This window comes from Microcaecilia unicolor, chromosome 6, assembly GCF_901765095.1.
Source record: "Microcaecilia unicolor chromosome 6, aMicUni1.1, whole genome shotgun sequence".
NCBI classification, from domain to species: domain Eukaryota; kingdom Metazoa; phylum Chordata; class Amphibia; order Gymnophiona; family Siphonopidae; genus Microcaecilia; species Microcaecilia unicolor.
The window spans coordinates 117,936,535-117,962,843 of NC_044036.1; the positions used below are offsets into that span (position 1 = coordinate 117,936,535).

A 26,309-nucleotide genomic window follows, 5' to 3' on the forward strand; every position below is an offset into this window, starting at 1 on the left:
TGCCACTAAGCAATAGCAGCCAGCTGAAGAGACTAAGCGCAAAGCTAGAGAAAAGCCACCAGATGAGGACCCCCATGAACCTCAGGACCTGTGAGGAAAATGTTGCAGACCCATTCTCAGGACATCCTCTCCCCCCTCCCCCCACAACCCCTCCCCCTTCTGTACCACCGCAGGTCAGGCAGGCAGTCAGAAATGGGTGTCTCCATAACATTCACAGCTACACATATCCTCACAGTCCCATAGTATCAGTTTTAAACCAATAAATAGGTAAATAACATGAAAACAGTCTGTATCACAGTCCACTGCTGTCCTTTGTGCTCCTAACCAGTGCCTTTGCATTATCCCATCCTGCAGCCAGGTCCTGCAAAAAGCAAGGAGTCCTTTGTTAGCAGATATATAAGGAAGACCAGGTCTCTCTCCCTACCAGAAGGGGAAGGGTAGGATCATAGGGCTCTACTTAACTGGAGTCAGTGGCAAAAGGGGATTCCAGCTGACTAATGGTTTTCAGGGTTCAGCTGCCTGATGCTGCAGACACAGAATGGACAGCAAATGAGTGAGTTTCTCTGGTGGGGAAGATTCCATGCAGATGAGAAGCCACATCCCCCTTAGGAACAGTAAAGCAACACTGAGGTTTGAAAATGGCATCTAAATCACAGGATTTAGATGTCATGCTTCCCAAAATGTTTCCATGTGTGGATCATACAAAAAAAAAATCCATCTCCCAAATGTCTAAGTGGTTGTGCTGAAACATCTCCAGTGCCCTATAAAAACGTGCATCTCATGATTTCCAACCCTCCACATCCCATTATTGTGATGACACCCAAAAAGAAGACGCCAAGCAGGAAATCCAATGTCAGGGATAGTGAAATTGAGCTCTTTGTCAAGGAGATCATGGCACGCCATCACAATCTGTTTGCTCCCAATGACAAAACCATATGAGTATATACCAGGGACAAAAGAATGGATCACCATATGCGAGAAGCTAAAAGTGGTCTACCATGCACATAGATCTATAGAGGACATCAAAAGAAAACAGAGGCAGCTGAAGAGGTTAGTGTCGCGCAAGGCAGGAGCCAATCTGCCAGGTTCAGACACTGAACCTCACTTTAATGGAGCGTATGGTGCACAGGCTCCTAACTCCAGGAGGGCATCCATGGCCTAGGAAGCCAGGATACCTCAGCACAGGCTGGGGAGTCAGGTAAGTTTAGGCAAACCAAGCTGTGCTGGCTGTTCTCCCCGTTACACACTCTTCCTCTAGCAAGGACAGTGTGGGGGGGCGTCTCACACTCCCATGTGTAGTAGAGGTTCTCAGGTAGGTGGAGGAAGGTTAAGAAAGCACACCAGTGTACATGTTGAAAGGCTGGTTATCATGTGCCATGTCCCAATAATTCCAGAGGGAGTAATGGTTAGTGGACAGGTCTGGGGCCACTTGGCTTGCCGGGTGGAGGGCCCTTGTATCTGTCATGTCTAGGTGCCTTCTTTCCTCCCCCCTACTACTACTACTACTATTTAGCATTTCTATAGCGCTACAAGGCATACGCAGCGCTGCACAAACATAGAAGAAAGACAGTCCCTGCTCAAAGAGCTTACAATCTAATAGACAAAAAATAAATAAAGTAAGCAAATCAAATCAATTAATGTGGACGGGGAGGAAGAGAGGAGGGTAGGTGGAGGCGAGTGGTTACAAGTGGTTACGAGACAAAAGCAATGTTAAAGAGGTGGGCTTTCAGTCTAGATTTAAAGGTGGCCAAGGATGGGGCAAGACGTAGGGGCTCAGGAAGTTTATTCCAGGCGTAGGGTGCAGCGAGACAGAAGGCGCGAAGTCTGGAGTTGGCAGTAGTGGAGAAGGGAACAGATAAGAAGGATTTATCCATGGAGCGGAGTGCACGGGAAGGGATATAGGGAAGGACGAGTGTGGAGAGATACTGGGGAGCAGCAGAGTGAATACATTTATAGGTTAGTAGAAGAAGTTTGAACAGGATGCGAAAACGGATAGGGAGCCAGTGAAGGGTCTTGAGGAGAGGGGTAGTATGAGTAAAGCGACCCTCCCCCCCTCCCCCCTGCCTAAACCCATCACCAACCCATTTCAATTTCTGCTTTCCACACCTCTGTGTTCCTGTCACTGTGCCCTCCCATAACCCTTCCACAATCCTTCCTTCTGTACCCCACTTGACTGTGTGACACCCTGGCCTCTGAGATTCACACAGCACCATACACCCTTGGCTCCTGCAGTGTTGGATGTAGAGACATACATCTTTGGGTTGTCTGACAATGCCATTCCTCATCACTTGTGTACTAGAAGTGTACATGAAGGGGTATGTTCAGAAAGGCTGCAGCAGACCACCAGGTTAGCTGGTGTAACAGACATTTCCTCTACTTTCCCTATGCAGGCAAGGACACTGAGTTAGATGGAGAACCTGAAATCAACAGCCAGCAGGGCAGGGCAGCCACATCAGGAGGATGAGGTTAAATTGGTGGTAGTCAAGGGCTCACAGGAGGGCACCAGAGAGGAAGAACACCCAGAGGACACCAGCCAGGAGCTGCCTGTAGGGGATGAAGAGCAGGAGCAATTAATGGTGCAACCCACTCCCCCATGGCATTTGCAAATGGCCCAATTCAGGCAAAGAAAGCAGAAAAGCCAGAGCCGGCCCTTAAAGGACCCTACTGCCAAAGGTGGCAGGTGCTGCGGCTGGTCAACAAACTGCTGACACAGAATTTGTAGGTGACAAACTACAGGCACAGAAACTACAGCTGCTGCAGGGCCAAAGTCCAAAGAGAATGCGTGCAGCTGCTGTACAGCATGCAGCAGGAAAGCCGGGAGGCAGCCCACAATATCTGGCAGCAGGATCTTCAGGATTACATGGCAGCCTTGTCAAGCGAACTTGTTGTACTCCTCCTCCTTCCTCATTTTGTAGGTGAACTATGAGAGCCATGAGCTAGGTATGCTGGGGGTAGTCTCTGTCATCTGTTGGGGAAAGCAGAATTACAGGGGGTTGTGGGAGCATCCAGAGGGAGGGAGTGTGCTGAAGGTTAGGCGGGGGGGGGGGGGGGGGGGGGGGGGGGGAGGAAGAGTATGGAGTTTGGGTATCTCTGCCAATAAGCACCCATGACTAATTCTGCTTCCCCAACAGATAACCGAGGCTACCCCCCCCAGCAAACCTAGCTCATGACTCCCATAGTTCACCTGCAAAATGAGGCAGAGTTGTAAATGTTGAGTATGTTTGATAAGAGTGAGCATGCAGTATGCATATGTTGGATGTGTTTTATTTGTAGTTGGCGCCTGATGATGCAAGTACACGTGAAACATAGGACCCTGTCAGGCCTAAGATTACTTTGCATAATCAAAGCTACAAGGGTAGTGTCCCTGCATTGGGACATTTGAGACAGAACAGGAACTCTTCCATAATGTCACTCAAACAACTGAATATCAGATGGTTGACAAAGGAATGGAGATAAGTTTGTCATTTATTTCTACAACAGATCTGGTTTGGGTCTATGAGATTTGATAAGGAAAAGAAGAATCTATTGGAGAAATATGAACCTTTTTGAACAATGAATACATTATAGGACTTATTGAACCCAGTGGATTTGAAATATAAATATAGAAACATTGGGACTTAATATATCCTGTTACCTATGCAGATTAATGAGAAAGTGTCATTGGAAGGGTCCATTCATATATAATATTTTTAGGTATATGTATGCTAATATGACTGTGTTCATGTGTATTTTGTAATGAATATTTAAATATAGAATTAATAAAGAATTGGTATGATGCGATTATAGTACAATACCGACTTTTTAGCAAATGAATATTCATTGTGGATATCCTGAAAACCTGACTAAGGTGCCTTCAAAACCAGGTTTGGGAAACACTGATTTCTAACAAATGAAACCTGGTGTAAATCCCCATGCCTAAATTAGGCATGGATCTCTTGAATCTGTAAAACTGCGCAGAAATCCTAGAAATGACCTTACCCCACCCATGCCCCTCTCATGGCCACACCCCCTTTCAGATCCGTGTGTAAAAATTTACATGCACATCTTCATGGAATAGCAGCTTTAAAAAATGTGCACGTACTTACCTGTAGCAGGTGTTCTCCGAAGACAGCAGGCATACATTCTCACATGTGGGTGACGTCATCCACTGAGCTTGGTGCGGACACTACCAAGTGCATTGTCACTTAATATCTTTGAAGCAGTACCTCCACCACGCATGCGCAGGTGCCCTCCCTTCTTGTCGCTCAAGTGCAGGACCAGTAGTACAGTACTAAAGCTAAGAAGACAACTTCAGGAATTTGCTCAGGGCCCTTAGGTCTAGAATGGAGTAAAAATCTTCCCGTTTTCTTGGGCACAACGAAATATCTGGAATAGAATCCTTTCCCTTCTCCTGGTGGCACAGGTTTCACCGCATTGGCCTGTAGAAGGGTGATTTCGTCTATGCTCTGCTGGAGCCAGCCAAAGCTTGTCCCTTGCTTTGACTGGGGAGCTAGATGGGACTTTTGTGGTCGGGACTGGCGAAGCAGATAATGCTAGGACTGGGAATTCTGAGCAGAGTGAGAAGGTGGCGGACACCTACGCCTTTGAGAGTAGCAGGATTGCCGCCTATGCCCACTAATAAACCTCCTAGAAGAGGATGCAGCTGGATGCTGCTGAGACAGGGACTGGATGATATCAGTATGTTTATGATGTCAGTGACCTCCTCTACCTTGTCAACAAAAAGATCATCTCCTCAGCAAGGTGCATCTGCCAACCTCTCCTGAACCACTGGTTCTAGGTCAGACACATAGCCATGACAGTATCTGGCCTGATACTTCCTGCACTCCAGCTGCTTATTGGTCAACTGGTGAAGCTCTGTGGCCTGCTCCTGAGGGAGAGAATCCGTAAGACTAAGTACAAAGCTTAGCAAAGATTTCAAGTAAAGGCTTATGTAGAGCTGGTAGGACTGGACACAAGCAATAAGCATTGAGGCTTGAAAAGTCTTCCTCCCAAACAAGTCTAGTGTCGAGCCTTTCTACCTGGAGGAGTCAGGACATGAGTCCTGGAACTCCCAGCTTGTTTGAGGGAGGATTCGACAACCAGTGGTGAGGCAGTTGTGCCCTCGAATCCAGGAGTCTTCTGGATAAGACATTATATTCACTTTCTTAGGTGCAACCTGCACTGAGAAGGCAGATTCCTAGTTCTTCATCAGTGAATCTTTAAGGATAGGGTGCAATGGTACTGTGACCTCTTCCTTAGGAGATGACTCAATCCAGAACAGATAACATCTCTGCCCTGGGCTCCTCCTCCATCTCCAACTTAAATGGGATGGCTGAAGAGATCATCTTGACAAAACCAGTGAAAGACCCTCAGGTGAAAACTTACATCACTCGAGGTGGGGAGGGATCAGAAGGTATCCCAGAATCCTCCTCCTACGAGAAGTAATAAGGATCCTTTTCTAAGTCCCATAAGTGGTCCCAGTCAGACTCCTCACTGTACTCAGACCGAACTGAGCGAGTCTGTGCCTGCCCCAGCTCAGTGGAACCACATTCCATTCCCTGAAGAGTGCCAAGGTACAGCCCTACCCTCAGACTCCGGGGAAGCTTCCTTCCCTAATATCTAGAGTGGTACTGAATGAGTCAATCTTTCCACAGGCATGGATGGAGTCTCAAGAAGAATCTGGGGCTGATCCACATTTGGCTCAAGCACCTTCAGCATGGTTGAGCAAGGCTCGGTACTGCTCATCGAAGGAAGGCATGGCTGAGCACGGCTCAGTACAGTTCATCGAAGGAAGGCATAAGCAAAGGGAGGGGAGCCAGGACAGAGGCAGCCTGCCAAACTGGAAGTGGGAACCAGGCTACTCGGAGACTACCACATTGGCACCTCTACCAAAGAGGGGGTGCACTCCTCCCAGTGCCAGCACTTCATGGGTACCAGCAATGCCGATGCCCCAGAGCTCCTGGCACCATGCATTGAAGAGGACCAATGCTTATGCTTCTTGTGCTTCCCCTGATGCTCATATCTTGGTCCTTCAGTGCCGACAAGGATTTCATCAAACCCATACATGCCCCTTGGTGTTGGGTCTAAAGCCGACTGTTCCCAGGGCCTACTTTCAGAACCTGATGTCGAGAGGTGGAGACCTCCTCGATGCCGGTGCACTCCCAGTGGTAGTCCAAGTCTTAGCAGCCATCAAGGTCATAAGTACATAAGCACTGCCACGCTGGGAAAAGACCAAAGGTCCATCAAGCCCAGCACTCTGTCTCCGACAGCGGCCAATCCAGGCCACAAGAACCTGGCAAAAACCCAAAATTTAATAATGATCAATGATCAATGTCCAGACCCCCTTTAAACTCAGCAAGGCCAGTTGCCGTCACTACCTTCTCCGGCAATGAGTTCCAGAATCTAACTACGCGCTGAGTAAAGAAAAGCTTTCTCCGATTTGTTTTAAACCTACCACATTCTAATTTCATCTTGTGTCCCCTTGTTCTATTATTGTTAGAAAGTGTAAACAAATGCTTCACATCTGTCAGCTCTACCCCACTCATTATTTTGTAGATCTCTATCATATCACCCCTCAGCCGCCTTTTCTCCAGGCTAAAGAGTCCTAGCCGTCTTAACCTCTTCCTCATAGGGTAGTCGTCCCATCCCTTTTATCATTTTTGTCGCCCTTCTCTGCACCTTCTCCAATTCCTTTATATCTTTTTTGAGATGAGGCGACCAGAACTGAACACAATACTCCAGGTGCAGTCGCACCATGGAGCGATAGAACGGCATTATAACATCCTCATGCTTGTTTTCCATCCCTTTTCTAATAATACTCAACATTCTGTTTGCCTTCTTAGCCGCCACAGCACATTGAGCTGAAGATTTCAACGTCCTATCCACGATGACTCCCAGATCCCTTTCTTGGTCTGTAACTCCTAAAGCGGAACCTTGCATGACATAGCTGTAATTCGGGTTCCTCCTTCCCACATGCATCACTTTGCACTTGTCAATGTTGAACTTCATCTGCCATTTGGACACCCAATCCCTTCCCAGTCTCATGAGGTCTTCTTGTAATCTTTGCTTTCAGTGCCAATGTTCATGGATTGGCCTTCAGGAAAACAAAAAAAAAGTCTTTCCTTTCCTGACCTGCCACCGCCCTCTATGTCCTCAGCTGCATTTATTTATTTTAAAACATTTTTGTTACGCACTATCCACTGTTCTAGGGGGATTACAAGTTTACATACATAAAAATTACATTACAAATTATACACTACACAGATTATAAACTAGCACAATCCACCATGTGATGTATTCATCTACTATATAAACATCACTGCAAATAATACTTTTTCATATGAATAAGCTGGAATCACCCATATTCTTCAACAAATAACAATGTCTTAAGTTCTCTCTTAAAATCTCTCAAAACTTTAATTTCTCCAGTTCATTTTGGGATTTTATTCCACAGCAGTGGACCCACTACATAAAAGATTCTTCTTCTATGCTCTACCAATTTAATCATGTGAAATGAAGATACAGTACATACCTGTAGCAGGTATTCTCCGAGGACAGCAGGCTCAATATTCTTACATGTGGGTGTCGTCCACGACGGCCCAGAAGATGGAAAGAAACTTCAAAGCTCAAAACCTTCCAGAACATTCTGTCGCGTGGGCCGACCCACCGCACATGCATGGGCGGCTTCCCGCCCGCGACACAAACGTGCAGAGACGAGTTAATAAAAAGCAAACAATATAAAAAGGAACAACTCCAAAGGGGAGGAGGGAAGGTTGTAAGAATATTGAGCCTGCTGTCCTCTGTATCTTCATTTTCTCCAAGGACAAGCAGGCTCTAATATTCTTACATGTGGGGTATCCCTAGCCCCCAGGCTCACTCAAAACAATAAACATTGGTCAATTAGGCATCGCAACGGCGAGGACATAACTTAGATTGACATGAAAGAAACACAGTTAAGTGAGAGTGCAGCCTGGAACAAAACAGAAATGGGCCTAGGAGGGTGGAGTTGGATTCTAAACCCCGAACAGATTCTGCAGCACCGACTGCCCAAACAGACTGCCATGTCAGGTATCCTGCTGAAGGCAGTAGTGAAATGTGAATCTGTGGACTGATGACCATGTTGCAGCCTTGCAAATCTCTTCAATGGAGGCTGACTTCAAGTGAGCCACTGACGCAGCCATGGCTCTGACATTATGAGCCGTGACATGGCCCTCCAAAGTCAGCCCAGCTTGGGCATAAGTGAAGGAAATGCAATCTGCTAGCCAACTGGAGATGGTGCGTTTTCCGATGGCAACTCCCCTCCTGTTGGGATTGAAAGAAACAAACAATTGGGCGGACTGTCTATAGGGCTTAGTCCGTTCCAAGTAAAAGACCAAAGCTCTCTTACAATCCAAGGTGTGCAACTTGTCCTCACCAGGGCGGGTATGTGGACGGAGAAAAAACGTTGGTAAGACAATTGACTGGTTCAGATGGAACTCCAACACCACCTTCAGCAAGAACTTAGGGTGAGTGCGGAAGACTACTCTATTATGGTGAAATTTAATATAGGGTGCATGGACTACTAGGGGCTGGAGCTCACTAACTCTACGAGCTGAAATAACAGCTACCAAGAAAATGACCTTCCAGGTCAAGTACTTCAGATGGCAGGAATTCAGTGTCTCAAAAGAAGCTTTCATCAGCTGGGTGAGAACGACGTTGAGATCCCATGAGACTGGTGGCGGTTTGACTGGGGGTTTGACAAAAGCAAATCTCTCATGAAGCGAACAACTAAAGGCTGTCCAGAGATAGGCTGACCTTCTACACGTGGATGATAAGCACTAACTGCACTAAGGTGAACTCTTACGGAGTTCGTCTTGAGACCAGACTCTGACAAGTGTAGAAGGTATTCAAGCAGGGTCCGTGTAGGACAAGAAAAAGGATCTAGGGCCTTGCTGTCACACCAGATGGCAAACCTCCTCCATTTAAAAGAATAACACATTTTCGTGGAATCTTTACTGGAAGCAAGCAAGACTTGGGAGACACCCTCTTAAAGGCCTAAAGAAGCAACTTCTAAGCTCTCAACATCCAGGCCATGAGAGCCAGAGACTGGAGGTTGGGATGTAGAAGCGACCCCATGTTCTGGGTGATGAGGGTTGGAAAACACTCCAATCTCCACGGTTCTTCAGAGGACAGCTCCAGAAGAAGAGGGAACCAGATCTGACAGGGCCAGAAAGGTGCAATCAGAATCATGGTTTCTCGGTCTTGCCTGAGTTTCAGCAGAGTTTTCCCTACTAGAGGTATGGGAGGATACGCATACAGAAGGCCTGTCCCCCAATGTAGGAGAAAAGCATCTGACACTAGTCTGTCGTGGGCCTGGAGTCTGGAACAGAACTGAGGGACTTTGTGACTGGTGTGGGTGGCAAAAAGATCCACCGAGGGGGTGCTCCATGCTCGGAAGATCTTGCGGACAACGTCCATGCTTAGTGACCACTCGTGAGGTTGCATTATCCTGCTCAGTCTGTCAGTCAGACTGTTTACGCCTGCCAGATACGTGGCCTGGAGAAACATGCTGTGGCTGTGAGCCCAAAGCCACATCCTGACGGCCTCCTGACACAGAGGGCGAGATCCAGTGCCCCCCTGCTTGTTGGTGTAATACATGGCAACCTGATTGTCTGTCTGAATTAGAATGACTTGATTGGACAGCCGATCTCTGAAAGCCCTGAGAGCGTTCCAGATCACTCGTAATTCCAGGAAGTTAATCTGAAAATCCTTCTCCTGAAAAGACCAAGCTCCCCGAGTGTGAAGCCCATCTACATGAGCCCCCACCACCCGAGGAGGGATGCATCCGTCGTCAGCACTTTTTGTGGCTGAAGAATTTGAAATGGATGTCCCAAGGTCAGATTGGATCGAATGGTCCACCACTGAAAAGATCTCAAAACTCAATGGTGAGATGGATCACATCCTCTTAATCCCCCGTGGCCTGACACCACTGAGAAGCTAGGGTGCATTGAGCTGATCTCATATGTAGGCGTGCCATGGGAGTAACATGAACTGTGGAAGCCAAATGTCCTAAGAGTCTCAACATCTGCCGAGCTGTGATCTGTTGAGACGCTCGAGCTATGGACACGAGGGCCAGGAGATTGTCTGCCCTTGCCTGGGGAACATAAGCTCGAGACGTCCGAGTGTCCAACAGTGCTACGATGAACTCTAATTTCTGAACCGAGACAAGATGGGACTTTGGATAATTACAAACCCCAGTAGCTCCAGCAGTTGAATAGTCATCTGCATGGACCGTAGAACCCCGGCCTCCAAAGTGTTCTTTACCAGCCAATCGTCGAGATAAGGGAACACATGCACTCCCAGTCTGCGTAGCGATGCTGCGACAACCGCCAAGCACTTTATGAAGACCCTGGGCACAGAAACTAGGCCAAAGGGCAGTACACAGTACTGAAAATGCTGAGTTCCCAGTTGAAATCGAAGGTACTTCCTGTGAGTTGGGAGCACCGAGATGTGAGTATAGCCATCCTTTAAGTCCAGAGAGCATAGCCAATCCTTTTCCTGAATCATGGGAAGAAGGGTGCCCAGGGAATCTATCCTGAACGTTTCTCGGACCAGGCATTTGTTCAGGGCCCTTAGGATTAGGATGGGACGCATCCCCCCTGTTTTCTTTTGCACAAGTACCTGGAATAGAATCCCAGTCCTTCTTCCCCTGGTGGAACGGGTTCGACCGCATTGGCCTTTAGAAGGGCAGAGAGTTCCTCTGCAAGTACCTGCTTGTGCTGGGTGCTGAAGGACTGATCTCCCAGTGGGCAATTTGGAGGCTTGATTACCAGATTGAGGGTGTATCCTAATCAGACTATTTGAACAACTCACCTGTCGGAGGTTATAAGAGGCCACCTTTGGTGAAAAAATATCAACCTCCCCCCGACAGGCAAAGCGCCCGGTACGGACACTTTTACTGCGGCTATGCTGTACTGGAGCCAGTCAAAAGCCCGTCCCTTGCTTCTACTGGGGAGCCCTAGGGGCCTTTGGCACACGGCGTTGATGAGAACGTGCATGCTGGGGCTCAGCCTGAACCGGCTGCCGAGAGGCAGGAGTGTACCTACGCCTATTATAGTAATAGGGAGCAATCCTCCTCCCTCCAAAAAACCTCCTGGATGAGGAGGCAGTAGCAGAAGATATCCGGCGGGAGAAAGAATCCATGGCATCATGATGCTTTTTCATCAGATCAACCATATCCTCTACTTTTTCTCTAAAGAGATTATCCCTCCGGCAAGGAACATCCGCCATTCGCTGCTGGGTCTTCTGATCCAGGTCAGAGACACGCAGCCATGAGAGTCTGCACATCACTATACCTTGAGCAGCTACTCGGGATGCCACATCAAAAGTGTCGTAAGACCCCCTGGCCAGGAATTTGTGACACGCCTTCTGCTGCCTGACCACCTGGTGAAAAGGTTCAGCATGTTCCGCAGGAAGTGCTTCAACTAAACTGGACAGTTGCTCACCGAGTTCCGCAAGTGAATGCTTGTGTAGAGCTGCTATGTCTGGATCTTGGCAGCGAGCATAGCAGCCTGATACGTACGCCGCCCAAAAGAATCCAAGGTCCTAGACTCTCTGCCTGGGGGCGCCGAGGCATAGTCTCTAGTACTCTTGGCTCTTCTGACAGCAGAGTCCACAACCATGGAATTGTGAGGAAGTTGGGCCTTCACTATTACAGGCTCTCCATGGACTCTGTACTGGGACTCGGACTTCTTGGGGACCACTGGATTAGAGAGAGGGCAAGACCAATTTCGCATCAGCACTTCCCCGAGTGTATTGTGCAGAGGGGCCATTGCAACCTCTGCACGTGGAGAAGGATAATCCAGGACCTCGAGCATCTCGGCCCTAGGCTCATCCACAACCTCCATAGGAAATTGAATATCCCTAGACATTTCCCGCACAAAGGATGAGAAGGTAAGACTCTCAGGTGGAGACATCCTCACTTCAATCGATGGAGTAGGATCAGAAGGCAGCTCACAGGACTCCTCCTCCGAAAAGTACCTGGGGTCTTCCTCCTCTTCCCACGAACGCTCCTTCGGTATCAGACAGAAGCTCCCTAAGAGCAGCCCAAAACCGAGCCTGTCTCGACGTCAAGGATCGACGACCTCGTGTGGGGTGTCGAGAAGTCTACTCCTGCCTGGACTCCGGTGAAGCTTCCTCCATCGACGTCAAGGGGGAATCGACCCGCGTGGCAAGTGGCACCGAGGGCGGAGACATTCTCACAGGTGATGGCCCAGATGCCATCTCTGCAGACGGTACAGGAGGCGCAAGCACCCCCGACACCGAGGCTGACTGACGAAGCAACCCTTCCAGAAGCTCTGGAAGAAGGGCCCAGATGCGCTCGTCGAGAGCTGCTATCAGAAAAGGCTGTAGGGCCAGTGCAGGAATCGGTGCCAGAATCTGAGGAGGGTCGAGAGCCAGTACCAGGCTGCCAGACGACCGACGCATCGGCACCTCCTGAATGGAGGGTGAGCGATCCTCCCGGCGCCGACACTTCTCAGGTACCGAATCCCTCGGCTCCCCAGAGCTCTCGGTACCGTGTCTGGAAGGAGATCGATGACGATGCTTCTTAGCCTTCGCTCGACGCCCATCATCGACACTGCTCTGTACCAACGAGTAAGACGTGGAATCCTCGCGCCTCCTCGGGGCCGGGTCCAACAAAGGTTGGTCCCGGGGGGCCTGCATAGCAGTAGGCCTTGAGATGGGTGGAGACCCACTCGATGCCTCGCTGCTCCCAGCTCGATGCAGTCTCTCGGCAGCCATTACCTGCACTGTCGGCGTCACTGCCTCCCTCGACGCCCTCGGTACCGAGGTCGAAGTCGACGTCAAAGGACCGGACCGCTCATGAAAAGGTTTCTCACGCTGAAACTCTCGAGCCTCTTGGGTCCCCTTCTTTATCAACTTACACAGTTTACAAGAAGCTGGAAGATGGTCGGGCCCAAGACACTGAAGACACCATGCGTGAGGGTTGGTGCTCGAGATGGTCCGGTTGCAGCGAGTACAACGCTTGAAGCCGCTGGGAGTCTTCGATGACATGGGCGGAAAAATAGCGTTGGCGAAATCAAAAGCCTCGATGGTGCCAATGAAAAAGGCACAAAAAGAGGGAAAAAGACCTAGCCAAATGGCCTAAAGGTCGGCCGAGACGAAAAATAAAGGAAACTTAAAAAGATGAGAAAAACTAAGAAAATCGATAGGAAAAAAACGTTATATATATATATATATATATACACATACATACATACATACATACTGAAAGGAAGAGCAAGGGAAAAAAACAAAGAAGAAAAAAGCAGCGATAAATGTTGGAAGTCCGTCTCCTGAGCAAAAATCAGTACAGTTGTTAAACCACCCGACTCTGTACAGACATGCGGGAACTGGTCTCTGCACGTTCGCGTCGCGGGCGGGAAGCCACCCACGCATGGGCCCGCGTGGCAGAACGTTCTGGAAGGTTTTGAGCTTTGAAGTTTCTTTCCATCTTCTGGGCCGTCGCGGATGACACCCACATGTAAGAATATTAGAGAGCCTGCTTGTCCTCGGAGAATAAGTTGCTACTTCAAACAAGCATTGTTCGCCAGATCTTAATGGCCATTTAGGCTAGTACAAATACAAATGTCTGTACAAGGGACACAAGTTTATGCAAAACCGTGAACATCGGACATAAAGCTTTAGAATTTTATTCTTTGTGCAATTTGTAACCAGTGTAACTCTTGTAGGATTTTTAAACAGATAGAGCAAGTGTTAGGCTCACGGTCAGGGCCAAGGCACCCAATGCAACAAGAGTGCAGGCCCATTATGGAAATCACCTGATTACATTGGACACACCTTTCAAAGCCACTGTGGGTCTTATTGGGCATCAAGAAAAGAATCACATGGCCAAAGCTACTACTACTACTTATCATTTCTATAGCGCTATTAGAAGTACGCAGCACTGTACACTTGAACATGCCTCAATTGTGAACCATAAAAAGGGGCAGTGTTCAAACTGAGGTCAGTGCTCTGGCTTAAGCGGGACTAGCAACTCATGAACAATAAATGAAACAGAGCCAAAACTACTAAAGAAATTAAAATAACAGAATACAATAAAGAGGGAGGATTAAATAAATGCAAAAAGGACAAATACCCACAAGGGCATGCACTGCTAAAGAAGAGAAAAAACCGCAGAGGAGAATAAATTATGTGTCTTCCCTCTTCCGTAGAAAAACGAAGACTGAGGGACCCACACTTGCACTTTTGAAAAGCAACAGCTCATCGGTAGTGGGACAATGCTAGAAAATTCTAGATTGATCTCGATATCATGGGATAGGAGGTAGTGTTCTATTGTGGATTAAAAACTAGTTAAAAGACAGAAAACAGAGACTAGAGTTAAATGGTCAGTATTCTCAATGAAGAAGGGTAGTTAGTGGGGTTTCCCAGGGCTCTGCGCTGGGACCACTGCTTTTTAACATATTTATAAATGACCTAGAGATGGGAGTAACTAGTGAGGTAATTAAATTTGCTGATGACACAAAGTTATTCAAAGTCGTTAAATCACGGGAGGATTGTGAAAAATTACAAGAGGACCTTACAAGACTGGGAGATGACGTTTAATGTGAGCAAGTGCAAAGAGATGCATGTGGGAAAGAGGAACCCGAATTATAGCTACGTCATGCAAGGTTCCACATTAGGAGTCACGGACCAAGAAAGGGATCTAGGTGTCGTCGTCGATGATACGTTAAAAACCTTCTGCTCAGTGTGCTGCTGCGGCTAAGAAAGCAAATAGAATGTTAGGTATTATTAGGAAAGGAATGGAAAACAAAAATGAAGATGTTATAATGCCTTTGTATCGCTCCATGGTGCGACCGCACCTCGAATACTGTGTTCAATTCTGGTCTCCGCATCTCAAAAAAGATATAGTGGAATTAGAAAAGGTGCAGAGAAGGGCGACGAAAATAATAAAGGGGATGGGACAACTTCCCTATGAGGAAAGGCTAAAGCGGCTAGGGCTCTTTAGCTTGGAGAAAAGGCGGCTGAGGAGAGATATGATAGAGGTCTATAAAATAATGAGTGGAGTTGAACGGGTAGATGTGAAGTGTCTGTTCACGCTTTCCAAAAATACTAGGACTAGGGGGCATGCGATGAAGCTACAATGTAGTAAATTTAAAACGAATCTGAGAAACTTTTTCTTCGCTCAACATGTAATTAAACTCTGGAATTCGTTGCCAGAGAATGTGGTAAAGGCGGTTAGCTTAGCGGAGTTTAAAAAAGGTTTGGACGGCTTTCTAAAGGAAAAGTCCATAGACTGTTATTAAATGGACTTGGGGATAATCCACTATTTCTGGGATAAGCAGTATAAAATGTTTTGTACGTTTTTGGGATCTTGCTAGATATTTGTGACCTGGATTGGCCACTGTTGGAAACAGGATGCTGGGCTCGATGGACCTTTGGTCTTTCCCAGTATGGCAATACTTATGTACACAACAATAATGTGCATGGGAGAGTTGGCAGAAGAAACCTTTTCTTTGACCTCATGACAAAAATCATTGTCTAACATATGTAAAACAAAACCTTGGAAACTTGAAGAGACAGACCTGTTGCTTTTTGGAAGAAAAGTGCTTTGGACTGATCACATCAAAACTGAACTGTCTGGCAACAATCATATGAGATACATTTGGAGAAAAAAAAAGGATGAAGTATTTGGTACTGTGGCTGACAAGGGGGGGGGGGGGGGGATCTATTATGCTTTACACAGAGGCCTGTACACAATATAAACATCACAGCTAAAGATGCCAAAAATACATAGTAGACTGCCATTATTTTTCGGGAAAAAGCAGAATTCTTTATACTCTGAATACTAGTGATATGCTGTAACTAGTTACTGAAGCCCAGATCCTCAAACAGAATGAGTGGCAAGATGAAGAAATGCTATGTTTATGCTCTGTTTTACATTTTAGATAAAAGTGACTTCAACTAGCCATTACTAGGGCAATTCTATAAATTGGCACCTCAGTATAGATGCCCCAATGCCATGTGCTTAGCACCAAGATTACATTTATTTATTTATTTTTTTGGATTTTGCTCACACCTTTTTCAGTAGTATATTGAATACTAGTGTATGTCAGCATTGGCATGCCCATGTTTAAGCATGCCATCATGCCAAGTCAATGTCAGGCATAAGCTGGCACATTTAATTATGTTACCTGACTGAGAGATGCCCATGTTCCACCCACACGTACACCCCTTGCAGTTAGGCACTATGGCACTTAGGAACTACTTTAAAGAACAACAACTAGTGCACACAGGCATCTGTTAATAAATGGCACCCTTGACACGTCTTAAGTGGTGTTTACCTCTAGGTGCCAGCTTATAGAACTGCCACATGTATTCCCAATTCTAGATTGAAACTATGCAAGATGCTGCATTTGCAAGTTGACATTCCTGTTATGAGTTTAAATCTCTTAGGAATACAAGATACTCACCTTCACAAGCTCAAAGGGGAATCGTTCATGAAAAATACGATTGATTTTGGCTCCGCCCGAGAGTTCCAGAGTGTCCACCTGATCTCCTGATCCTTCAATCCTTTTCTCAAAGTCCACAGAAAACTGCTGAACCATCCTTCAATGCAAGAGAAACACATGCACTCTGCAATTCCATTTTACCTGCTGTTTCTCCTATACTGTCCAAATCCTCCCATCATTTCTCTTATTTCTAGGGTCTAACAGTGACATCTATTGATGATGACAAAATGTCAAGTACAGCCAATGACTAGGCTAGGAACAAATCCAGATGGCTCTACAGAAAATGTGAAAATTTAGTGATTGCCTGGTGTTTATCACCTTCAGCTGGCCTGAAAAATGACACATCATATTGTGACACAGGGATTGTGACATCAGAGTACTTGCTATGAAAAAACTGTCACCGTTCATCAGATAGCTGATATTCAAACAGAGAAGAAAAGCACTACTTAAATTTTCTTAATAAAGCAGTTCCCCAAAATGCTCACTTTAGTGAAAAAAAATCTCAAAGTGAGTATAAAAGTTAGGGTTACCTGACTGAAAATAATTTCTGAGGGTATTTTGAAATACGTTTAAGCTACTATGATAAAAGAAGCATTCCTTTATCTGGGTTCCTTGGACTCAAACTAGATTTTCTCTGCAAATTGTGTACACACAAGTTCTCAGATCAGACAACTGAAGGAAGTCACAGATATTCTATATAAATTAGCCCCATTCTGATCTGCAGCTCTGCAGTTTCTAATATAGAGATAGGTTGTGAATAAAGTGAAATAAGGAACACAGCATATAGGACTGAGGAAACCAGTAGACACACAGGATCTAGCAAACAGAGCAAGACCTTCTGGCAGAATCACAATACGAAGTTTATATCTGCAAGACTGTTTATATCCCTAATTCTATAATTTTGGCTGCACATTTAGCACTCAAAATTGTATGCATAAGTTATAGAATACTGAAAGTTATGCATATATCAATTGGTAAATTAGGCACAGACACTAAATCACCGAGAATTGGCATTAATTTGCAGTCAAACATGTAACTGCACTTAGTTGCTATTCTATGAACTTAGCACAAAATCAATAGTGGGTAAAAGCAAGGGGGAATGCACATGGGAGGGGCACGGGGGGTCAAGTACATGCCACAAATTTATGTGCTAAGCTTATACAATCTTGTCAGTTACATGCACAAGTAATACATTTGATCGTGGACATTTACACCAGCCACTGACATGTGTAAATATACTTATCAATTACACCCATAATTACGGTTACAGCATTTATGCTTAGCACCTAATTTTAGGGGTCCTTTTGGGAATGTACCCCATAATGTCTAACCCAGAGTTTTGCATACAGGTTCTAGTGAACCCACAGCTAATCTGACCTCAGGATATGCATAATGCCTATGTATAAGATATTCTTGCATACACTGGAGAACCAGTATATTCTTTATGCCACACATATGCATTGTGGATGTCCTATAAACCCGTTATGGGGTCACCACAGTGGGTTTGGGAGCACTGTTATAAAGAGAACATTTTAGGTTTTGTTTAATGAATTATGTTAAAAAGACATAAAATAAAACAAAAAAAAGGGGTAAAAGCTGACACAGGCTTTAAAAGTATAGGCCAACTCAGTGGTTCAACAGTGCAAAAACCTGGATTTGATTCCTGGGCTAATCTGGCAAGACCTTAGAAGTCAAATAATGAAATATTTTGACACCCACCAGATAGGACTCAACAAAGATCTGGGGGCCAGATGCACTAAACTTAACAATCCAGCAACATGGTTTTAAACTGGTTCTAGCCAGTTTAGCGCACAAGTAGTAAACCAGGACATGCACAAACGGGTTCCCCGAGCCATTTTCCTGTCACGGTAGCAGCTAACGAAAACGGAACGCAAATGATCTACAGGTTATTATAATGAGCTAATTAGCAGATGCACAGCCGTTTTCCAACTCCATGCACCGTGGAAAACCTAACGGGAGGTCTGCACCTCTCAGGGCTGCTGAGCAGGACTATGAAGAGGAGGACGCCCATCACAAAAGCTGAAGAAAAAACATCCGTGCTCGTCAGGGACGTCCTTTTTTTTTTTCCGAGTGGACGTCCAAGTGCCTAACACTTGGACGTCCTTCACTCAAAAAAAAAAAGGACATCCCTGACGAGCGCCTGGAGGAGTAGCCTAGTGGTTAGTGCAATGGACCTTGATCCTGGGGAACTGGGTTCAATTCCCACTGCAGCTCCTTGTGACTGTGGGCAAGTCACAACCTTCCATTGCCCCAGGTACAAAATAAGTACCTGTATAAATGTAAATCGCTTTGAATGTAGTTGCAAAATACCACAGAAAGGCGGTATATCAAGTCCCATTTCCCTTTCCCTTCAGCTTTTGTGATGGGCGTCCTTCTCAGACATGTTTTTCTTACGTGCCTGAAATGACCACAGCCATGGAGGTTCTCTCAACATTCTCTGTCTCCTCCAAGGTTGTTTTCAGCTTGCGCCCCCCCCCCCCCCAGGATCAGGACATGCGAGGACGTCCAAATCAAAACTAATGGACGTCCCTCCCTCCAGGTCTCTCTCAGCCAATCACAGCGCGTTTAGCTGAAACCGGTGACAGCTAAATGCGCTGTGATTGGCTGAGAGACCTGGAGGGAGGGACGTCCAAATAGTTTTGATTTGGACGTCCCTCCCTCCAGGTCTCTCTCAGCATAACAATTGGCTGTTCTGCGCAAGCTCAGCTGGCTGACTGGCTTCCCCTCCCCTTAGGAAGGAAATTTGCATGCAAATGAGCTAACAGCGAGCAGCTCATTTGAATGCGATTTTCTTCATGCATGCCCTTTCCTTACCGATTCGCTAAGGGATCAGTCAGGAAAGGGCTCTTTACATGGGGTTAGTGCATCTGGCCCTGGGTTTCCTAGCCCATTCTACTGCTTTGTCACCCTCTTATCTACCCATCCATCTCTCCCTTGACTCTCATCCACCCAGCTCTCTCCGTTTCTCACCTAACCTACCTCTCCCTCTTCCTGTGAGACTGTCATTGTAATGCTTTTGTGCTTCATTTATATATTCTGATGTTTGTCAACATTTGCTTATTTCCAATCTGAAGGGTTACCTTCGAAAGCTAATCAAAAGATGTATTTAGTCCAATAAAAGGTATCATCTTATTTTCTTTTCTGTGTTTTGATTTATTTTGGAAGCAGGTGGGAGAGTTTTATTGGTTGTATTTCTTTATGTAATTGTAAGCTTGAGGTTTTTAATAACCATGGGCGTATCAATATAGAGTATATAACTTAATCTACTCTAGCCAGTCGAATTCACGGCTACCACACCACTTTACTCATGGGCTAATCTGGAAATGCTGCAGAAGCACTTTCAGCCATTGCTCAATACTGAATTCAACTGACTAGATTAAGGAAAATGAAGATCTGTGAACCCTAGTCAAGGGCTATCTCTGCAATGGCTGAACTAGTGAGGGAGTAGGGACTATAAAACAAGTGGAAATATTCAGGTAGCTGCAAAAGTCCATGGTGCTAAAGCCCCCCCCCCCCCCCCCCAAAAAAAAAAAACCAGTTCAACTGAACTAAGCTTAAGCACAAAAAGAGGGAAAGGATAATATTGCAAACCACCACCTCCCCTTTAAAAATGTGTATTTAGTTATATACTCTATATTGATTTCATGCCCATGGTTATTAAAAACCTCACAATTACATAAACAAATACAACCAATAAAACTCTCCCACCTGCTCCCCTCCCCCAAAATAAATACATAAATAATCAAGTGCTTTCATCAACTCACCGGCCGCAACCTAGGCAAAACATTATGAAACAGAGCTTTGCTTTACTTAAGCAACTTTTTATTGAGATAAAAAGTTAAGAGAAACCAGGTAGGAAGACATAAGAGAAAGGAGTAGTAAATTAATGTAAAACAAGATTCTCCTTAAGGAAGCCAAGAAATTATTTGGGCAGTTAAAGTTGACCTCCATTTGTTCAAGGGAACAACTAGATTATAATGCAGAGAGAAAGTCAGTTGAAGGGGGACGAGGGTATTTGAAGATTACATGTGGTATGATGACAAAATGTTACAATTCCTATGACCAGAAACACAAAAAAAAATGTTTAAAAATTGTAATCCAGCTGACATTATGCACTTACTGCAATAAAGCTTTGGTTGTTCGAGATGGGTCTTCTGGTTTAAAATTCTTGTACTCCTCCACTTCATGCTCTATGGACAGCAGTTGAGCTTGCAGCTTACTCCTGAAGTTTGGCAGGGTCTCTCGAATATGATTGGTCAGTTGCTTCATTTAAAATAAATAAAATCAATCCACAATTTATAAGAATATGAATGCATTTTTACCCTTTAACCTGACACTATGGTAAGGCCAGCACATTCTTTAAAGGAATCCCATTAGGTATAGGACCTTGATTATCTGTTCATAAATAAATGCTTTGAAGCGTACTAGGAGGCAAGTCATGGCCATATGTGTTAAGCAACCAGCCAAATATCCTATTTGTGGTCTGTTATAATTTTGAACTACAAAAGCATAAAGCACTGTTACAAACTGGACTTATCGGTCAGTTGCTTTGAAATGCTCAGGTTCTCGTAGTCTGTTTTTCATCTGGTCAGGATTAGTAAAACATGACATCTTAAAGAGAAAAGATAGGTAACTTGAAGAAAAAGGGTGTCAACTGAAACTCATCAGGTACTGGTTCAGCAAGGCAGACCAAACCTATTGCCTTCACTTGCAATATTACCAGGGTTTTTTTTGAGGGGGAATTTGGGGGTACTGAGTACCGGCACCTTTTCCATTGTCTGCTAAAATTGACCCGTGGTCCCCAAGTTCTAATGAAAGACCTCATGCCCTACACACCAATTCTGCCTTGTCAGATTCTGTGACTGTTTGCAGGGAGCCTGGCTATTGTGAGGTAAGTTCCTCAGTGATCACCCCACTCCTGAAGGGTGGCCTGGAATTTGAGTACCGGCATCTTTTTCGCTAGAAAAAAATGCACTGAATATTACAACACCAAGAATATGTGAGCACAGATTGCATGCCTTCCACCAGAACAGGCATATGTGTTTTAATGTAAATAATGCAAAATTTAACATTAAGTACTTTTTTTCTGGACATGCTACTGGTTTATTGCACTTCAGTGCACTGTGTTGGAAAAACATAGCCTTGTGGCATTCCTCGTGGCATTGACATACTGCACTTGGGTACACCTGATTGTCTCCCTTTAAATACCATTGGTGCAAGCTACATTTGTTGCAGAGACCACCTTTATTATTGGTTAGTAGACATATCCTTGAACAAATAATGGTGAGCTTCTTGAAAAGCCCTCAGATTTTTTTAATGCACAAGGCACTAAAGCAGAGAGGAACTTTTGATACAATTATGAATCAAGCAAGCAGTGCAGATTCATCCTCAAGTTGCCAAATCCCAATGAGGAAACTGATACATAAAAGCAATGTCGCAGCTTCTCACAGGGTATCTACTGTATGTACTACTTAGCCACTGAGAGGCAAAAATATTCTCATGATCCTTAAGGAATTAAAACAACACAGACTAAGGCAGTGGTTCTCAATCCAATTCTCACAAAACATCTGGCCAGGCTGGTTTTTAGGGGATATTTATATTTAGCTCATGCCTTTTCATTGGTAGCTCAAGTTGAGTTACAATCAGGTACAGAAAGTACTTTCCTGTCACCAAAGGGCTTACAATCTAATTTTGTACCTAAGGCAATGGAAAATCAAGCAACTTACCCAAGGTCACAAGGAGCACTACCAGGATTTGAACTCTAGTTTATTTTATGTATATCCACTGTGAATATTCTAAAAATCTGACTGGTCAACAGTATCCAAAGGGCTGGGTTAAGAATCATTGAACTGAGGTCTTGTCAATGCACTGATCTGCAAAAATATGCCCACACACTCACAGTAATGTGAAGGCATAAACTTTTCTCTCCTGTCATTATGGGATGTCGGATTCAAATACAGAACCAAGAAGTGCTCCACAAAAGAGTTATGTGAAAAAGATGAAGCTGAATGAAGGTTCTCATTGAGGAGGTTCAAAGTCAGCTGTGCTAGCAAACCTGAGCAGATTCTTAAGTAGTTATTACCCTATAAAACAACTGGCAATAGCTGCCGAATGGTTACAGCAGCAGGCTGAGATAGGGTAGCCCACTTCAAATCTGTGTTTCCTTGTAATCTCCTGCAAGTCACTTAACCCTTCATTGCCTCAGGTACAAATAGACCGAGCCCTCAAGGGACAGGAAAATACCTATTGTACCAGAATATAATTGAAAATGGCATGAGCGAAATGCAAAATCTCTTCTCTCCTCCTCTTCGCCTTTCTGACAAGAAACCTTGAACATTTAGGTTGAAGACCATTTAAAAAAAACCATATCATTAATAAATAAAAATAAAACACACACAGAGTCAGCATGAGTTACTCTTCAGTACTGACAACCTAAAAGGACAGTTATAAGATCATCTTGTATCTGAAACACAAAGTCTAAGGCATGAGTTCTTGAGGGTCACCTGCCCAGCCTCATTCTGAGGATATTCATAATGGATGTGTGTGCTGGGTGATCCCTGAAGACAAAGGTTTAGAACCATACTGTTCTAAGACAGTGTTTCTCAAGCCGTTACAAACATACCCCTTTAACTAGTCTGGTTTTCATGACCTCTAAGGCATATTCACATCAATATCCTGAAAACCAAACTAGTTAAGGGGCATGTTTGATTCTCAAGACATTACTCTGTGCCCTAACATATAATTTGATGCATTTCTTGCATGCTAGTCTATCAACTTTGTGAGAATGTATGGGCACTATCTTCAGAAAAAGATTTTAAAACACGCACAAACTTTTCCTCCATGTACCTGATTAAGTATTTTCTGTAGATGAGGTGTCCCCATGCAATCTGCCAAGTGTCTGTATGCCTGATGGGATAGAAAAAATTTCCTTTCTGCTAGCATAGCTGTTTTAATTTCCTTCTTCCCATCAATATCTTTCTGGCCTCTGTTTACAACTCCAACATAACCTAAAACAAGGACAAAAGAATAATGGGAGGGTGGTGCAATTTTCATATTGCCCTGATAGCTAGAGTACAAAAGTGCTTTTTATTTGAATATCGCCTAAGGAGAAAAGTACCTACAGACTCAATATGTCCCTTTTGTATGTTTAATTTTTTACCTGATACAACATCCATACTTGTGGAAACACAGACATGCATCTCTAACCCCCATACTAACATAGCTACTGGAGACACTTCTACAAAATATGAATACAAATACATGTGTTGTGGCATTGCATGTCCTTTTACCAGCATATGGGGTAGCCAATAGGCTTTTCACTGATACACTGTATAGCAAAATGCTAAAACAAGCAAAGGTGTATTCCATTGTCTCCCTTCCGGGGTACACAGTTCTGAAATTTAGCTTTATGAATTAAACCAAATTACAAAATTGGAGTCTTCCTTTGCCTCCCTTAAAGCGAATGCTACATACCTGTAGAAGGTATTCTCCGAGGACAGCAGGCTGACTGTTCTCACTGATGGGTGACGTCCACGGCAGCCCCTCCAATTGGAAACTTCACTAGCAAAGGCCTTTGCTAGTCCTTGCGCGCCCATGCTCGTGTTCGTCAGTCCCATATGTAGCAAAACAAAGACAAGGGAAGACACAACTCCAAAGGGGAGGCGGGCGGGTTTGTGAGAACAATCAGCCTGCTGTCCTCGGAGAATACCTTCTACAGGTATGTAGCATTCGCTTTCTCCGAGGACAACCAGGCTGCTTGTTCCCACTGATGGGGTATCCCTAGCCCCCAGGCTCACTCAAAACAACAAACATGGTCAATTGGGCCTCGCAACGGCGAGGACATAACTGAGATTGACCTAACAACTTATCCAACTAACTGAGAGTGTAGCCTGGAACAGAAAAAACATGGGCCTAGGGGGGTGGAGTTGGATCCTAAACCCCGAACAGATTCTGAAGCACTGACTGCCCGAACCGACTGTCGCGTCGGGTATCCTGCTGCAGGCAGTAATGAGATATGAATGTGTGGACAGATGACCACGTCGCAGCTTTGCAAATCTCTTCAATAGTGGCTGACTTCAAGTGGGCTACCGACGCTGCCATGGCTCTAACATTATGAGCCGTGACATGACCCTCAAGAGCCAGCCCAGCCTGGGCGTAAGTGAAGGAAATGCAATCTGCTAGCCAATTGGATATGGTGCGTTTCCCCACAGCCACTCCCCTCCTGTTGGGATCAAAAGAAACAAACAATTGGGCGGACTGTTTGTTGGGCTGTGTCCGCTCCAGATAGAAGGCCAATGCTGTTTTGCAATCCAATGTGTGCAGCTAACGTTCAGCAGGGCAGGAATGAGGACGGGGAAAGAATGTTGGCAAGACAATTGACTGGTTCAGATGGAACTCCGACACAACCTTTGGCAAGAACTTAGGGTGAGTGCGGAGGACTACTCTGTTATGATGAAATTTGGTATAAGGGGCCTGGGCTACCAGGGCCTGAAGCTCACTGACTCTACGAGCTGAAGTAACTGCCACCAAGAAAATGACCTTCCAGGTCAAGTACTTCAGATGGCAGGAGTTCAGTGGCTCAAAAGGAGGTTTCATCAGCTGGGTGAGAACGACATTGACATCCCATGACACTGTAGGAGGTTTGACAGGGGGCTTTGACAAAAGCAAACCTCTCATGAAGCGAACAACTAAAGGCTGTCCTGAGATCGGCTTACCTTCCACACGGTAATGGTATGCACTGATTGCACTAAGGTGAACCCTTACAGAGTTGGTCTTGAGACCAGACTCAGACAAGTGCAGAAGGTATTCAAGCAGGGTCTGTGTAGGACAAGAGCGAGGATCTAGGGCCTTGCTGTCACACCAGACGGCAAACCTCCTCCATAGAAAGAAGTAACTCCTCTTAGTGGAATCTTTCCTGGAAGCAAGCAAGATGCGGGAGACACCCTCTGACAGACCCAAAGAGGCAAAGTCTACGCTCTCAACATCCAGGCCGTGAGAGCCAGAGACTGGAGGTTGGGATGCAGAAGCGCCCCTTTGTCCTGTGTGATGAGGGTCGGAAAACACTCCAATCTCCAAGGTTCTTCGGAGGACAACTCCAGAAGAAGAGGGAACCAGATCTGACGCAGCCAAAAAGGAGCAATCAGAATCATGGTGCCTCGGTTTTGCTTGAGTTTCAACAAAGTCTTCCCCACCAGAGGTATGGGAGGATAAGCATACAGCAGACCCTCCCTCCAGTCCAGGAGGAAGGCATCCGATGCCAGCCTGCCGTGGGCCTGGAGCCTGGAACAGAACTGAGGGACTTTGTGGTTGGCTCGAAATGCAAAGAGATCTACCAAGGGGGTGCCCCACACCTGGAAGATCTGTCGCACTACACGGGAATTGAGCGACCACTCGTGAGGTTGCATAATCCTGCTCAACCTGTCGGCCAGACTGTTGTTTACGCCTACCAGATAAGTGGCTTGGAGCACCATGCCGTGACGGCGCGCCCAGAGCCACTTGCTGACGGCTTCCTGACACAGGGGGCGAGATCCGGTGCCCCCCCTGCTTGTTGATGTAATACATGGCAACCTGGTTGTCTGTCTGAATTTGGATAATTTGGTGTGACAGCCGATCTCTGAAAGCCTTCAGAGCGTTCCAGACCGCTCGTAACTCCAGAAGATTGATCTGCAGATCGCGTTCCTGGAGGGACCAGCTTCCCATCGACATGAGCTCCCCACCCCAGGAGAGATGCATCCGTAGTCAGCACTTTTTGTGGCTGAGGAATTTGGAAAGGACGTCCCAGAGTCAAATTGGACCAAA

General features: G+C 45.6%; 1 protein-coding gene across 2 annotated transcripts in view; it reads right to left on the reverse strand.

Annotated features, from left to right (window-relative positions):
* DNM3 (dynamin 3) overlaps positions 1-26,309 on the reverse strand; it is a 1,044,597-nt gene that overhangs the window by 881,755 nt on the left and 136,533 nt on the right. For both annotated transcript variants that reach the window (XM_030208630.1, XM_030208629.1), the window contains exons 6-8: positions 23,358-23,518; positions 20,632-20,774; positions 16,452-16,587 (exon numbers count right to left, since the gene is read on the reverse strand). In XM_030208630.1, the coding sequence (XP_030064490.1) occupies positions 16,452-16,587; positions 20,632-20,774; positions 23,358-23,518 (440 nt within the window). The remainder of the gene's footprint in view (positions 1-16,451; positions 16,588-20,631; positions 20,775-23,357; positions 23,519-26,309) is intronic.